Raw genomic sequence first — 17530 nt, forward strand, 5'->3', positions numbered from 1 at the left:
GCCACAGTGTCCTCTCTTTACAATCCTACCATCAGTGCATGAGGGTTCCAGTTTGTCCACCCACTCAACATCACTGATTTCTGTGTTTTGGATATTGTTGTTTTACTTTGGCTTTGGTTTTATGTATTGCCCTTCTTGTGTATGTGTATGTACGTATATGCATGCACATATGCCATGGGGCATGTGTGCTATGGCATGTGTTTAGAGGTCAGGAGACAGCTTACAGGAGTCAGTTCTCTCCTTCCACAATGTGGACTCTAGGTATTGTACTCAGGCCATTAGGCTTGGCAGCAAGTGTCCTTACCTGCTAAGCCAGGTTACCAGCCTGCTACTGGCAATTCTGATGAGTGTGAAATATCTTATGGTTTGCTTTGCAATTTCCTTTGGAGATATGGAATGATTTTTACTTAGTTATTGGTCATTGCACATCATCATCTTTGGAAAATGTCTCTTCAAGTCCTTTTCTGGTTTTGGACAGGGTTGTTTGGGGTTTTGTATTATTATTCTTTAGTTTGGCTTTCTATCAGTTTTTGCATCCATACTTCCCGAGCTATATACATCTGGTATAATAAACCTCCAGTGTGTAGTTCTTCTGGGAATGGGGTCACACCACTAACCAGAATGTGAACTCCCATTGTTTAGACAGAATGTGGACAGACTCACTAAGCTTTTGTGGAATCATCTGTTGGTTTCTAAAGAATTAAATTGTCCTGTGGGGAAGTTATGAAACCTGCAATTTAATGTCTGACCTTTCAGAAAACTAAAACCACAAGTTTTGAAGCCAGTACCCATGCACCTTTGAGAAGAATGGGGCCCCATTGCAAATGGGCAGACAACACTGTGAGAAGCCTCTGAGGAACTGTCCCTCAGATGGCATACTCTGCCAGGATGCAGCCCTGACCCTTGACTCTGTCTCCATAGTCTGAGAGAGAGACTAAGGGTGCATGGTCAGGCCAGACTGGGTGGTCAGCAGCATAGCAATGGTGACCAAAGAGACAGGACCAGGAAAGGTGAAAAGAGGGAATGGCAGGGAAGCAGAGTGACTTCCCAGAGCCGAATGTGAATGGGTAGTGGTGCTTACTGGTGCTGGGTGTGAAACCCGGGGTAGTGGTGCTTACTGGTGCTGGGTGTGAAACCTGGGCTCTAAGGTAGAGTCCAAGGTAGCTGGAAAAGGCTGGAGGGGGAAGAAAGAGCGTCGCTCTGAGAAAAGAAAGACTGTGTAAACCGTGCTTACTCTTTGCCTCTCCCAAGTCCATGGTGGGCTAATAATTTATTCTGTGGTTCAGGAGTTTGTAAGGTATTTGTGCTGTTTTTGAAGAAGTGATAAATATTTATGCCACGCTAGGGAAGCATGGAGGAATGAAGAGCAGAGCTGTCAATAGCTAAGCCAAAGAGTCATAAACAGTCTGACAGCTGCTCAGACCAGCATGAGTGACAGCCACCCTCCCACTAGAAAGTGGGAGCTGTAAGGAAGACCAGTGAAAGAAGCGTGGTGCCTCAGGTTGTGTTCAGATTTCCTTGCACTTCGTCTGGCTGCCTGCCCTGTGCCAATGGATTGGCCTGCTGTGGGGGTGTGCATAGCTTGTGATGGGATTTTTACCTGAGTCTTTGGAAACGGAGGTTGGTAAATTAGTGGTGAGGGGGAGGATAGTGTTGGTGTCCGCAGAAGCAGCAGGCTGTGCTTCATTCCCATGGTGAAGTCAATTAGACAAGAATCTCTGCCTCTGTTACGGTGGCTGAACTATTTAGCCCTGCCTTTCCTACTCATTTAGTGACTCTGATGGCCTGTGCTGCACAATCGGCTTTCTTTACCCAGTGCTCAAGGAGGCTCCCGCTGCTTGTCTGCAGACATCGTCTGATGGGAGCAACCGGACTTGCGTCCTGTGGGGAAAGGCCCGAACAGAATTAGTTGTTGATGGGAGCAAGAGTGGGAACCACTGAATGGAGAGGACTGTGGAACAGTGCTGAGAGATTTGAAAGGGAGCAAGAATGGTGGCCGATACGGAAACAGTGAAGGAAAAGGGCATGAGTCATGCACGAAAGAGGACAGAAAACGGTTTTGCTTTTCCAGTTTCGACTTCATCCTGGTTTCTTCGGGTATCACATCATCATCATTTTGCAGTAGATTTGTTTGTGATTTTTGGCTTTCTGAATATTAATGTAACAAGAACTATTTTTTTTTTTTTGCATCCAAAAGGCTCTAACATGAGTTATTCCTTGAAATAGTGGTTGTGAACACGGGGCTCCTTTTTTTGTTATTATTGTAGTTTATTTGCTTTTATCTTTCTTTATGGGTATGTGTGTGTCTGTGTGGGTGTGTATACACATGTGTGTGTGTGGATGCCTCCAGAGGGCAGACCAGGCTGGAGTTACAGGTGGTTGGGGCTGAATGATGTAGGTGCTGGGAATTGAACGCTAGTCCTATGCAAGAGCAGCAAATACTCTTAACTACTGAATGATCACTCCAGCCTCCTGGCTTTCTTTTTTAATTTCATTGACCACTGCAGCAAAACAAGTCAGACGTGAGTGGTCACTGAGTATATTTGTCACATTGAACCATTTAGAAAAGGTGATTTTAAAAAAAAATCGTTTTTGAGGGAAGGTTTTTTTTTAAATTGATTTATGGTGTAATCTCATAAATAAATACCACACAGTTTGGCATGAGTTATCAAAAGTTCATCAGCCAACACTGAGATGGAACTATCTATACAAAGTATTATTGTTTTACAAATCATTAAAATGTTAAAATCTACTTAAGTTTGCATGAGAGTTCATAGTAGCTTATATACATATAAGTGGTAGTAATTAAAATATGAGGACACCTTCATTTAACTTAATTTTATATTACATCTTAGAGAACTGCATCTTACTTCCCACGGTACAATTATTTTTTAACTTTCGTTTTATTTATTCTTTGTGTCTTTCACATCATGCTTCCTGATCCTACCTGTCTCCCCGACCCAAGAATAAAACAAAATAAAATTTAAGAGAAAAAAGGAAAAAGGGGTGGGGGGAACCAGTTGGAAACTGCAGTATGACATGGTGAGTCACACAGTAAACCCCTTTATCTATACCTTTTTACATACAGGCATTCATTGCAAAGAATCATTGGTCTCTGTTACACCACTGATGCTGGACCCTCACTGGGACTCTGCCTGGGCATCCTGGTGCTGCCTTGTGTCATGGAGATCTTGCAGCCCTGGGTCTACAGGACAGACACCCCACCCCCACCCCACTGCTGCCATACTACAGCAGATCACAGATGGGGTGGATGTTGGGGTAGGCCAACACATAACCCAGGTTCTGGACCTGGCTAGATGCAGGGTTCATCAGCCCACCAGCTCTCCCCTGTCATCACCACCAGGGTGAGCTCTCCTGCATTGCCCTGGCTAGTTCACCCCTTGCAGTGATAAGCAAGGGGCAATGCCAGTTCTCCAACATCTACACCTTCAGAGCCAGTGGTACTGTGTTGCCCAAGTGAGGTATAAGGGCCACTCTCCTGAATGCTGTAGCTGATGAGGGGTAGGGACAGCCCTCCAGCTCTCATGACCTCAGGGCCAACTCTTCTACCTGCCTCAGGCTTTGATGGGGCATGGGGAGCATCTCTCCTCTGCCCATGCTGCCACATGACAGATTAGTAAAGGGGACAGCTCTCCCAGGCTCACCCACACCTCTGCCAACAGGGTCAGATCTGCTGTACTGTCCAGGTGAGGAGCAGGGCCCACTTTCTCCTAAGTGCTACTGATGGTAAGGGGGTGGGTGGTCAGCTCCCTTATCCATCGCAGGTGGTGAGAGGCAAGGGGTAAGGGAGCCAAGTGTTTTATGACCTGAAATCTTTCATCTTCCTTTTTGGCCCCTTCTGTTCAAAGCATTCTATTATATCATTTTTAAAATATTCATTTTTAAGAAAAAAGGAAGTCTCAAAAGAGAGAAACAAAGGAAAGCAGCAAAGAAGGGTTAGAGAGGAGAGATCTCAAGGGGGAATGTCGCTAAGGACAGGCCCTTAGAGGGGGGGCCTGTCCACAAGGATGTTCACCTGTGATGGTTCTTCGCTCATTGTAGTTTACTTTTCTTTGCACTGTGACCAAATGTCCAACAACCACAACTCAAGATGGGGAAGGCTCCATTTTAACCTACAGTTTTCAGGAATTCATTCCATGGAGTTGGAGAAGGGAAGAAGGAGAGAGGCAACAAGATCAGGGAGTTGGTCACAGGCATCTGCCACCAGGAAGCAGAGAGACGGTGCTCTCATTCATGCTTTCTCATCTGCTCATTTTCACTCAGCCCTGGGCCCCAGCCTGTGAGATGGCACCACCTATATTCACTTAAGCCTCTCTGGAAATTTCTCTCACAGACTCATTCTGATGTGTCTCTTAAGACAGTTCCGAATGCAGGCGGGTGCACAATGAGGGTGACCCATTACACCCTGTCAATAGAAACTTTCCAGAAACCACTGGTGTCTCATTAAGTAGTACTGTAGGTGTTTAGCAGTGTCCAATCAGAGGGTGATGTGGGCTCTCCCGAGAGAAGTACTAAAGGTGAGGTCTCTCTAGTGGGACACTTTCCTCCCATTCTCTCTTTAAGCTTGGAATGCACTCTGGTGGAGGTATCTGCACTGTACGCTGGCACTTTCTTTTTGAAAACAGATACAAAACTGAACATTGGGGACAGCAAAGATGAATTTTTGCTTTTTGATGTCTTTCCTATTACACCCAAAGTCAACTTTGCTTTTTAATTAGCATAAAGGTTATTGAGTTTTGTCAACAGTGTTTCTGTCCTACTGATTGGATGAACTATTCATCTTTGAGACCACTGGAACACATATCTTAGAAAAGAAACATGAAGACATTGTGATCAGCTAACTTTAGAATAACTCCCCCATCAAAGCTGAAAGAACCCTGACTTAGTTTAATGTATTGAAATGCTCAAAGCTTTCTTCGGCTTGTCAAAGGGAGATTGTGGGACTCAGATTAGCCAAACAGCCATCAGTTTATCAAAGGCCACCTGGCAATTTCTTGTCATTTTCTGTTCACTTTTATCTGTAATGAAGGGGAGGAGTACTGAGAACATGAAAGTATAGAATCTTAGTTGTTGAATAATGGCGGTGCCACCTTGACAGGCACAGCGCTCTTATTCATATGCTGAATTCAAAATCACTCCACCTGCTTTGTGGGTACAGGGAGAATCCTTTGTTGTGTATGTAGGAGTTACTTGAATCAGGAAGGATCCAACTCTTTTCTGAAGTGAATCACTAATCCTTGCCCACTCCTGGATCAGTCCTTACAACACTAGAATGATGTGTTCCCCTCCTACAGCGTGCGTGCGCGCGCGCGCGCGCGCACACACACACACACACAGAGTTCAAATGTGAGGTCCTTACAATCAAAGTTTCTTAATAATGGGGCCATGACTGTGAATTAGCCATGTATGTATAACATGCATACACTCCTTTTGTAAAATAAGAACGAAAATAAACACTAGGAATACAAAGGATAAATTTTGCTCTTTGCAAAATTTTGTGTCCATTTATAAATGTTGGATGCTTGATAAATATTTTTTAACTGAATGAAGCACATTTTTCTTCCCTTTTCCAGTGTCACCAATGACTGCAAGCTAAAGTGAGGTGCTGGGGAGGTTCCTTTTCTCCCCAGGCCTTCCCAGCTGGGGAGTGTCAGGAACACTTGCTGTGCAGGCTGGCTGCCACATTGGTCTTTTGTGAAAGCCAGAGTTCTTTTTACTCACAGGAGTGCCATTCAATTAGTTAAATATAGTGGCAGGCAGAGAACCAATACCATTTCCCAGTGATTTCTTTGTCAAGTAAAGGAGAGTGGAGGGTTGGACAATAGGATCTCTTGATGTTCTGGTTGTTCAACAGTTGCCCTTGTAATCTGTGAAATTTGGGTTAGGGTGTATTCTCCACTCTAAATAAATGTAGAGGTCGTGGCTGATTATGCTCAGTAGCAAATTCAGATGAATGGTGGAGGGCTGGGAGTGTATCTCAGTGGTAGAGCACTTCCCTGGCACACACAAACCCTGAGTTCTATCCCTGGTACTGCAAAGTCAGTCAGTCAATCAATCAATCATCAACCAACAATCAAGCAAATAAGATCATGTTGTGGATAAATAACTTGTCCTGGGACAGGTGTAGTCCAGTAGACAGCTATCTCCCTTCCTTCTTGCTATGAGAGACAACTTAGATTCAGGGCTAATGTAAAATTCCAAATAGTGGATAAAAATACAGAGTAAACCTTGTGTGCCATAAACAGTGTACCTCAGTTTCCCTCACAAGCCTCTCTCTTTCCCATAGATACGTGCTGAAAGTGTCTATTGTGATTCCATGATCTTTCTCCATTTGTTCACAAGTACATATGTACATTAGTGGCTAAAACCATCCCATAGAATCACCGCATAAAATCTTCTGTCTTCTTCAGGTACATTACCTTTCCAAATTAATTTTTTAATAAAAACGTGGCTGTGAACTTCCTTATGGTTGTACCCTTGTGCACATTTGCAAACCCTATTGTGAAAATAAGTTTTGAAATGGGAATGTAAGATAAAGATATTGTGTACTTCCAGTTGTCATCCAAGCAAAGGTTCCCAGGTTAACCAATGTTCATCATCTTGATCCCCGACAACCCCTTTTCAGTCTCTCAAACTGATGCCACACTCATGTGCCCCTGCCCACCAAAAGTACTTATTTGGAAGAAATCTGTTTCACCTATTGAAGTTTATCTTCCTCTGTTTCTTTATGATTAAGAGCCCTACACTCTCAGGGTTTGCCGTGAAGAGAAGTTACTTGACAGGTACTGACTCCTGGATTTAATCTCTGCTTCTCTGAGTGTCTCCCACACAGTAAGACTATTTCAAGACTAACAGAAGCATGTTACATTAAAAAGAAAAAACTACCGGAATACGGTTATTCATGAGTTGGGTGTCCTCAGAACACAGGTGCTGTGACTTCCATGTCTTTCGATACAGTGCACTTTTATTTTCATTTAATTCAAAATTCTAATTCATTTCTTAATTCCTTTTTTTGACCCATGGTTTATGTAAATTAGCTTCAAATTCCAAATATTTGAGGATTTTTCAGAAACTTTTCTTTGAATGTTTTATATTTGATTTTATTTTAGTCAGAGAATACATGAGTACTGGAGTCACTACCACTTCATTGAGACTTATTTGAAATTCAGACTACGGTCTTTTGGATGAATGTTCTAAGTGATCAAATAAAGGCAGACTTCTGCTAAGTCTTTGCTAGAATGCTCCATAAATCTAACATCAGTGAAATTAGCTGTCTGTACTCTTTAAATTTTCTACATGCATGCTGATTTCTCACCACATAATTCCATCCATATATTAGAAAAGTATTTTTTGAATCACTGAGTAGATGGGATTTTTTAATTTCTCATTGTTGATTCATTTTTGTTTTATGCATTTAAAGATTGGTTATCAGTTGCATGTCTGTCTCGTACTAGTCCTCTTGCTTAATCTAGTTATCATTATATTATTACTCTTAAGTCTTCCTCGCGTTCTTGACAAATGTTGCTACTTACATTTTTAGAAATATGTTTGTTCCTCTTCATTTGCAGAGGCTCCAAGAACCTGTATAGTAGGATTCATGATTGGATACTGATAACAAGATGTTTTTTCTATTATTGTCTTTATGTTTTCGTAGAGATCACTAATTTGTTTCTGATGTTGTAGTTAATCTACTAATTCCTTTCAGTGAACTGCTTGAGTCTGGAATTCAGATGTCTTATTGTTGTATTTTATTCTTACTTTTCCACAGTTATCTTTTTCAATTATGGAGTATAGCTATCAGAGTCATTTTAATGCCTCCATACAATGCAGGAATAGGTATCATTTCTGAACTGATTTCAGTTGATTGTGTGTCCTCATGATAGCACGTGAGGTTTTCTCAATTCTTGGCAGGTCTTAGAGTTTCTAAGATGCCAGGCACTGTGGACTTTATTTTGCTGCGTGCTGGATAGCAGAGTGCTTTAACAATATCCTTGAGTTTTAGTCTTTCATGTAGCTACTTTTCAACAGTTTGGGGTTTGAGGCTTGCTTCATTTTTTATTATTACATGTATTTATTTTTGTGGGTGTGTGAGTGTGCACACCATGGTGAGTGTGTGGATGTCAGAGAGACAGCTCATGAGAGGATTCTCTCCTTCCATCATGAGGGTTCTGATGCTTGGTGCTCATATATTATAGGACACCCCCTACCCCAATATGGACATTCAGAATACTAGCTCTCTTTGGCCCTGTCATAGGTCAAAGATTATTTCACCGGTTCCTTTCAAGTGGCATCTCCTACAGGCGGCTGACTCACATGTGTGTGTGCTGACCCATACTCAGCTCAAAACTCAGTGAGACTTTCTGAAGCTCTTCAAAGCTTTTCGGGAGCTCTCTTGCCTGCCAGCTCTAGCTGCTTTGGTCTCTCTAAACTCCCAGCTTTCTCACCTCAGCTTAGGTCAGTGGATTATCCCTACTTCCCCTGCTATGCTGTTTACTGTAGCAGGATCTAGGTTGCTGACTACATTATATATGGCTAGTAAAGCTTTGGAAGAAAATTAGCATAGCCCAGGGAAGGGCTGCTGGGGATAAAAGCATCAAACTGAGGACCCTAAAGAATATGAGGGTGAAATAATGTCCACAGTAAAGATTCCCCCAAAGCCCTTATGCAGTATGTAATCTAGATTTTCTGATTTGCTTCTACAATAAAGTCATTATCCTGCAACTTGGTAAATCAACAGAAGAGATGATTCTGGATCTTCCAGGTGATGTATGTTTCTGGGAACATGACTAAGAACTCAATGTATAATATGACCTGAGATACAGGAATATCATACTGACCCACTAACAACATGATGTCACAATGCAGAGCCAAATGTTCAACCTTGGTTTCTACATTGATTAAGCACTTTGAAGATCTGTTGACTGAAACCAATAGCAATAAAAAATAACCAGATTTGATATGAAAAAGCAAATGAAGACATAAAATTGAAAGGCATAAAGGAAAATAGTTGAATCTACAAAACATCTGAATACTTGGATCTAGAGACCCGAATTAAATAACCAGAATATTTCCAACTTGTTGGATCACCTTCATCACTGAATCATTCAAATGTCTTTGAGTCTTTGTTGGTCCATCTCTCCTTGGAAAATAATTTTTCTAGAACTACCAGCTTTGCAGAGATTAAGAGTTAGATATATAAAATGTGTTGTATTTTTAGATTTTACTATGTTTTTAAAAACTTGTCATTTTGCTTTTAAAATAATTTGTAACACTACATGAACAGAGGAGGTTATATTTAGGAATACATACACACACACACACACACACACACACACACACATATGCATGCAGCAACAGTTAATGAAAGAAGAGGTTATGAATTTGAAGGAGAGTGGAGAGGAATATATGGGAAAGTTTGGAGGGAGAAAAGAGAAGAAAGAAATGTTATAATTATATTACAAACTCAAAAATAAAAAAGAACTTGTAAATAAATGAAAGGCAATATGAATTTTTAAATTTTACCTTTAAGCTCATGGGTGCAAATTCCTCAGTACTTGTTAAATAATATATAAGCCTGGTTGGAAACACATAGTATTTCAAATTATAAAGTATAATACTCTCTCTCTCTCTGTGGTCAGAGGTCTTATATATCTATTTCTTACTTGGGGTAAAGTGCATAGAGTAAATACATCACATTCAAATACTTTGAATGTTAGGCATAGTTGTATATATTTCTTGACCAAGAAAGTAATTCATTTCCATTTCTAGAACAACATCAGTGACAGGCTTGTCTGGTTGTTTATTTCAAATTCCATTTTCTTCTCATATGTTGAGTTCATCAATGGAGTTTGGATTATATGCATGTTTATTTGTTCTCCTTAATTTCCTTTGATTCAGTTAAATAAAAACATAAAAGTATGGTTCATACCACTTTCTGGAATAACTCATTCAGGAGTTAAAATGAACAATTATCTTTATAACCTAAAGTTTGGTCTCATGAGACTTTTACACAATTATTTGAACAAAATATTTTACTGATGAGATATAAATTAAATGAACTAAAGAAAGTTTTAGTGACACCTTATGTTGTTAGGGTACACTGTTCCAACGAGACATTTTAAAATAAAGATCAGAGTCTTGATTTCTCTTTGACAAATTAAAATGAAAATACTAGCTAGATTGCTCTCACAGAATTTAATAACAAAGAATTAAATTAATAGATGTTAATGGAAGTGTAAAGGGTTATTACATCAAAGAACTTCCAATAACAAACAAATTAGTTAGGGTTTTCATTTACTGCTTACTGCTTTGCCATGACATTGAGAACAAAGAGAAACAAATCAATACTGTTGTAATTTAAGCATTTAACATTCACTAGGACTCATTTGCAAAGCTCCCAGTGTGTACCTGATACAGTATGTTAAAGATGCTGTTCACAGGCTTGTATTTTAGATAATGTTTAATTTTACTGCCCAGGTTTAGCTTCCTACCCCTGAGACTTTTAATGGATGAATAATTTTGCATTACTTTAAACTCCTCTAAAAGTTTTTGTTGTTTATTTCTGTCTCTCAAAGTGTATGAAATGAATCCCAACACACAAGAGTCTGAGGCCAAAGGATTATGCATTTGAAGCCAGTCTAGACAATACAGGGAAACTCTGTCTCCACAAATCAATTAACATTAAATTAGAATTAGTACTAATTTTTCTTTAGATTTTTAGAGTGGAGAAGATAAAGGCATGCCCCTGTGCCATGGGATGTCTTTCTGTGTGCTGTGAATATATGTTATTCTGATTGGTTGATTAAATATAGCTGTTTGGCCAATGGTGAGGCAGAATAAGGTTAGGCGGTACATTTGAGCTGGAGACAGGAGAAGAAAAGAGAGTAGGGCAGATACTTTGAGCTGCCACTGGGAGAAGCACAATGTGAAAGTACTGGTAAGCCACAAAGCCACATGGCAATGCATAGATTAATAGAAATGGTCTGAGTTAAGTTGTAAGAGCTAGCTAGCAAGAAGCCTGAGCCATTAGACCATACAGATTGTAAGTAAGATAAGCCTCTGTGTGTTTACTTGGGTTCAAGCTGCTGTGGGACTGGGTGGGACACAGGAAAACTTCCAACTACACTCCTGCAACAGAATATTAAGTAAGAATTGAAATCTATGTTATAAGAACATTGATAACATTAAAATATGGTCAATTGCCAAACCTACAATATAAAATTCACGTACAGAATATCTGAGCATCATGAGGTTGTCAGAAAGATAGGTGCTGCGTAAGAACCAAAGCAGGAGATTATAGCAGTCGTCACTGAGTGGCACTGTGAAGACTTTTCTGTTGTACATTATGTCATTATGTTTTATTTAAAAAAAAAAAAACTAACAGCAAACATTTCTTAACTATGCAAGCAACTCACATTATCATGAAATTTTAAAGGGGAAGACAAAATTCTTTTTAAAATATGGCTTAAATGTCCTCAAAGAAAATAATTAAATCATTAGGATGTATTTACTGTGATCCTTTGGGGGCTTGAAAATAGCTACTAGCTAGGTGTGTGCATGTCTATAGTCCCAGCAGCTGGAAGGTAGACGCAGAGAGTGCAGAGTTCAAGGTCATCTTCAGTTATAAATGAGTTCAAGGCCAGCCTGGGCTACATGAGATCCCGTTTCAAAAAGGAGAGAGAGAGAGAGAGGGGGAGAGGGAGAGGGAGAGGGAGAGGGAGAGGGAGAGAGAGAGAGAGAAAGAAAGAAAGAAAGAAAGAAAGAAAGAAAGAAAGAAAGAAAGAAAGAAAAATCATGAACTAAAGAAAAAGCAGAAAAGATAAATGAACGACTGAAGATAGGTCAGTTCAAGGGCAAACATGTATCCAGTAATATTTAGTAGGAATGCTGACACAGTGACCCCCATTTACTCATCATTTCACCTTTGCAGCTTCCATGACCTTCAGTCTTCTGTGATCAGAAAAAAGTAAACTTCCAGAAATCGTTTTCTAGTTCTAATTTTCATGCTATTTAGACTACCATGATGAACTCTCACACTGTTATACTCTGTACATGAGACATGAATCATGCCTTTGTCCACTGTGTCCACACTATGTGTGCTACCTCCTCACTGCTTAGTCGTTAACTAGTGTGTCCACACTGTGTGTGCTACCTCCCCACTGCTTAGTTGTTAACTAGTGTGTCCACACTGTGTGTGTGTTACCTCCCCACTGCTTAGTTATTAACTAGCGTGTCCACACTCTGTGTGCTACCTCCCCACTGCTTAGCTGCTGTCTCAGTTTTCAGATCAGCTGTTGAGGTACTGTGGTCTCTACACTCAAGGATTGCTTGTTGTAGATGCCAAAGAACATGTGATAGATAAAAACCAGCCTGTTTAATGAGTGGCACTGGGAAAACTGGAAAGCCTTGTACAGAAGATTGAATTCATATTTCTGTTTGTCATCTTGCACAAAAAAATAATTCAAAGGTAATCAAAGACCTGAATGGAAGCCATAAAACTTTGAAAGTCTTAAAGCAAAAAAGGAGGGGAAACAGCTGAAAAGTATAAGCACAAAATGACTTTATGAATAGGACTCCAATCATTCAGGAAATAATTGTAAGAATTGACATATGGGCTCACATTAAATCAGAAAACTTGGGCAAAGCATCAGAAATGACCTCTGGAATAGACCTGCCAGCTCTTCAGACACAGGACTAGTTGACAGAATATGTAAGGAACTCAAAAAGTTAAACAACTCAAATCAAAATATTCAAGTTCATGACTAGGCAAGTGAGCCGAACACACAGTTTCCAGAAGTAGCAGTACAGGAATGGGGAGCCTCCTCAGTCAGCAGAATGCTTGCAGAATCTGAGTTGATCCCTAGAACCCACATGTTAAAAGCTGGGTGTAAAGGTGCACACTTGTAAAACCAGTGCTGAAGAGGCAGAGACAGGCAGATCCCTGGAACTGAATGGCCAGCTAGCCTAGTCTACATAATGAATCCCGGGACAATGAGGGACCTTGTTTAAAAAAAAAATGAAAAAGATAGACAGTGCCCGAGGGACGACACCCAAGGTCGCAAGGTTGTCCTTTGGCTACCACTTGCTTATGCATGTTCCCAAACATGCACGTACAAAACATAACCATACAAGTAGCCAATAAACACATGGAAAACGTTCAATGCTGTTAGTCATCTAGAAAGTGCAAATCAAAATCAAATTGAGGTGTGGGGAGATGGTTCAGTGGTTAAGAACACCAGCTGCTCTTCCAGAGAACCCGAGTTCAGGTCTCAGAGCCCACATCAGGTGGCTCACAATTGTGTAACTATAGCTTCGGGAGATCTGATACCTTCGGCCTCCTGGGCACATGTACTTGAGTGCACGTGCCCATACATAAGCACAAACACCTACATATATTTAAACATAATAAAAAGTAAATATTTCTAAAAACAAAATTGAAATTCAATCTTACCCCAGTTACAATGAGTATCATCAAAGATTGGGGAACTGTGGTCAGGATGCTGAGGAAAGGGGGGGCCTTTATATATGACACTGTTAGGAACCCATCTGGTAACTATATGTGTGGAGGGTCCTCAAACACTTAGGGTCCAGCTGCACTGCTTCTGTATACCGAGTCATGTAGCGCACTACAGAGATTCCTGAAAACCCATGCTCATTGCTGCAGTATTCACAATAGAAAGGCAAAATTACGTTTTCAGGGAAATGGATAGAACTTGAGATTATCATGTTAAGTGAGATAAGCCAGTTTTACAAAGACAAACATTGCATGTTTTCTCCTGGACATGGAATCTAAGGAGAAAAAGCAAAGTCCATGAAAGTATAAGCAGGACTATAAGGGATATGGAAGGAAAAGGGAAGAGGAATGGGGAAAAACAGAGGTGGAGGAGGGGTGGGTGGGGGGGGGGGCAAAGGGGACCTGTGGGGAGGGAATAAGAAGAGGGGCATGGAAAGCTGTGATCAGGATGTAAAATAAATGAAAAATTTCATCAATAAAAATAATTATGACAAAACAACACATACTAAATAGAAGAAAGAGTAAAGACATGGTGAATATGATTGATGAAAGCACATCATATGGATGTAGTTATGAAATGTCATAGTGAAATATTGTGTGTGTGTGAGAGAGAGAGATATGGCGGGAGAGAGAAAGTGTGTGTGTGTGTGTGTGTGTGTGTGTGTGTGTGTGAGAGAGAGAGAGAGAGAGAGAGAGAGAGAGAGAGAGAGAGAGAGAGAAGGAAGGAGGGAGAGAGAAGATACAGAACGAACATGAGCCATGGTTGGCGCTTCTATAATCTAAGCACTTGAGAGGTTGAGGCAGAAGGATCATAAATCTGAGGCCAGATTGGGTAACAAAGTGAGACCCTGTCCTAGAAACAAAAACAACTACACCAGTAACCTTTATTTTCTTAATAATGGGCTCAGAGTTCCAGAGTAGTCATGTTTCTAGCTATTGTTATTATCTCTTACTGTGTCTAGTTTAGAAATAAAACTTACCGTAGCTGTGTGTCTAGCTAAAACCATTGTGTCTGGTCATTACTGTCTGTGACTCGGTTACCAATGGCATTCCTGGAGCACATCCTTCCAACACTGCACTGTGTGTTCAGTGTGGCCTGTGGGACCAACAGCATCAACATCTCCTGAGAACTTACTGCAAATGCACATCCTTGAGGCTCCACCCTGGACCAACTGAACAAGAAACTTCAAGGGGGCCCAGGTGTACCTACTATAATAAGCCCTTCAGATAATTTTAATGCATGTTGAAGTTTAGAAATGTCCATTTAAGATTTTGAGTTCTGAGACTGGGCCAGAATAATTTCTCAAAAATTATAGCCTGGCCTGATGCCTAGGACCTATAACCCTAACTATTTCAGAGGCTGAGGCAGGAGGATGACAAGTTCAAGGCCTACCCATGTCACAAAAAGAATTCAAAGCAGCCTTGAATGAAATCCTGTTTCAAAATTAAAAATACAAAAAAGAACTGGTGATATTGCTCAGTGGCTGGGCATCTGCCTGGTGTGTGCCAGGTCCTGGCTTCAATCCCCAGAACCATGAAAACAGAAATGAGAAAAGACAGGGTATGGTGGTACATTCCTTTAATCCCAGCACTTGGGAATTAGAGGCAAGTGGATCTCTGTGAGTTTGAAGCTAGTCTGGTCTATGTAGTGATTTCCGGGACAGTCAGAGCTACATAGTAAGATGACCCTGTCTAAAAAGAGAAGGGGAGAAGAAAAATAACCCAGTGTCCTCTCTTGTACTGTTTTTTCATTCTTTCTCTGTCCTTTTCCATAGTCCATATTCTATGCTCTTGGTTTATTCATACATTCACCCTAAAATATTTGGAGCAGCTCACGGAGGAGGGTCTCAACAGTGACCCATGTTTACTGATCGCATCACCTAGTTATGACACGGATGGTCTTCATAAAACATTTCTTTTCACTTACTTGGATTCTTCATTGCAACCTTCAAAAGCAGCTGTTTTTGTTATCCCCATTTTACAAGCAGGAAAGATGAAACAAAGACAAAGGGTACCCACCATTCCTGGCTGAGACTTCTTGCTGCATCCTGCCTCCTAAAATGGTATGGAGGCAAAGATTCTCTGTAGGACTTTTAAGGTCATCTTGCCAATTAAGATGGCTCTGCTCTCACAACCTAATTGTCTTCAAAAAGACCCTGGCCCCCAAATCCATCATTGGGGTGGGGGTGGGGTGATATTTTAACATGAACTTGGGAGTTGGGCACAACCATTCAGACCTCTGCATAGGAAAAGCAGGTAGTAAACATTCTTCCTTGTGCTCACAGCTCTCATCCAGTTGCCTTCCTCTACTACCCTTAGCCATAGAAACAGGGGCACCTGCAATTACATTGCTTGGACCTGAAGATGGGAACAACTAGTGGCTTTGACAGTCAGGACCTTCCGCTTCTAACTGAAAATCAAGCATGTGAATTTATTCATGGCAGTGAGTGAGGAAGTATGTCCATTGCACAGCCCACCACACTGGCATCTCTGCTTCCAGAGCTTGTAGTCATCGCTATCATTTGTACATTGTTTGTAGCCTGCATTTGGGTTGGAAAGGAGGACAGGCTGGTTCTGAAGTCTGGGTACCATTGTGAGTTGTTTAGGATGCCATAACATAATCTACTAGGGGTTGAAGGCTGTGTTGTGGGATAAACATAAAAATCTTGGGTGTTTGCTCCAGGAGAGTAATGTCTTTCTAGCTACTATGTATTAAGGATTCCCGAAGGGCGCATGGTGGTGTTTTGAAAAGTCTCAGGGCTTGCATGTCTTCACGCCCTCAGCTCCTGATGGTTCTTCCCCGTCTTGCTTTCCAGTCCCAGCAGAAGTGCATTGTGATCTTCGCTCTGGTCTGCTGCTTTGCAGTTCTGGTCGCCCTGATATTCTCAGCTGTGGACATCATGGGAGAAGATGAGGATGGACTCTCAGAGAAAAATTGCCAAAATAAATGTCGGTAAGAGGTAACAGCCAAAAATTCTCTTTTAGGGGATGGGTGAGAAAATCAGGGAGGGACCTGGACACCAAGGAGAGAATTGCCTGCTCACATCTGATTTCAGCAAGACTTAGGTGAGGCCTCCCTCTCTCCTGAGAGATACTTGTGTTTACTAGGTCAGGCACTAAGCAAGATTAATGATTTCATTCGCTTGACAACCTGGCCCTAGTCTATACAGAGAGGCAATTGACCAAATAAAATATTTGACAGCCTGCATTTCTGGATACTTCGGTGTATGACATTTTGATCCACTCTCTGATAAAGCCTGGCAAATGCAAGTGCCCGAATGGACAGAGAACATGTTCTAGTTGTTTATGCATCTCAGGATACATTATATCAGGTAAGAACAGGGGTTCCCCAAGTTGGCCTTGGCTTAGCACACAATTGTTTTGTTTGCTTATTCATTTTAATCTAATGTTACAGCAGCTTTACTAACCACTTGCTATCACAGGGCATATCTTGAAATTTCAAGTAATTCATATATGTCAGGGGTCCCATAAGATTCTTTGCCTACTGGCAGATAGGCAAATACACTGTGCTGTTTGTGTCATGATGGAATCAACGAACAATGTGTTTCTCAGAGCATGTCTCCATTCTTGTGTATATACATGATTGTGTTGTGTGACATTAATTATGTTATGTACCATCTCCCTGGGATTCTTCCTTACCGGTAGAGCTATTGTGGCATGGATTCAGTGCACTCTTCCCTGAACTGTGACTTTTTAGGTTTTGTATGTATGTGTGTATGTATTATGTGTGTGTCTATATTGTGTGTGTGTGTGTGTGTGTGTGTGTGTGTGTGTGTGTGTGTGCATTTATAAATATGTGGGCACACGTCCCAGAGATTTCAAGTGGAGGTCAGAGAACAACCCACCAGAGTTGATTCTCTCCTTCCAGGGACTGAACTCAGGTCATGAGGCTTTACAGAAAGCACCTTTACCCACTGAACCATCCTACTTTTTAAAATTTTGAGGTTGGGGATTGAAGTAGGAACATCAAGCTAG

The 17530-nt window shown here is 41.0% G+C and overlaps 1 protein-coding gene across 3 annotated transcripts in view; it reads left to right on the forward strand.

Annotated features, from left to right (window-relative positions):
- The window catches only part of Pld5 (phospholipase D family member 5), a 322478-nt gene that overhangs the window by 132727 nt on the left and 172221 nt on the right, over window positions 1–17530 (forward strand). For 2 of the 3 annotated variants that reach the window (XM_036202790.1, XM_036202791.1), the window contains exon 2: window positions 16351–16487. In XM_036202790.1, the coding sequence (XP_036058683.1) occupies window positions 16351–16487 (137 nt within the window). Of the gene's footprint in view, window positions 1–16350; window positions 16495–17530 lie in introns of those variants that run through there. The other variant, XM_036202792.1, reaches the window with a different exon arrangement.

This window comes from Onychomys torridus, chromosome 11 (genome assembly GCF_903995425.1).
Source record: "Onychomys torridus chromosome 11, mOncTor1.1, whole genome shotgun sequence".
Classification (NCBI taxonomy): Eukaryota; Metazoa; Chordata; class Mammalia; order Rodentia; family Cricetidae; genus Onychomys; species Onychomys torridus.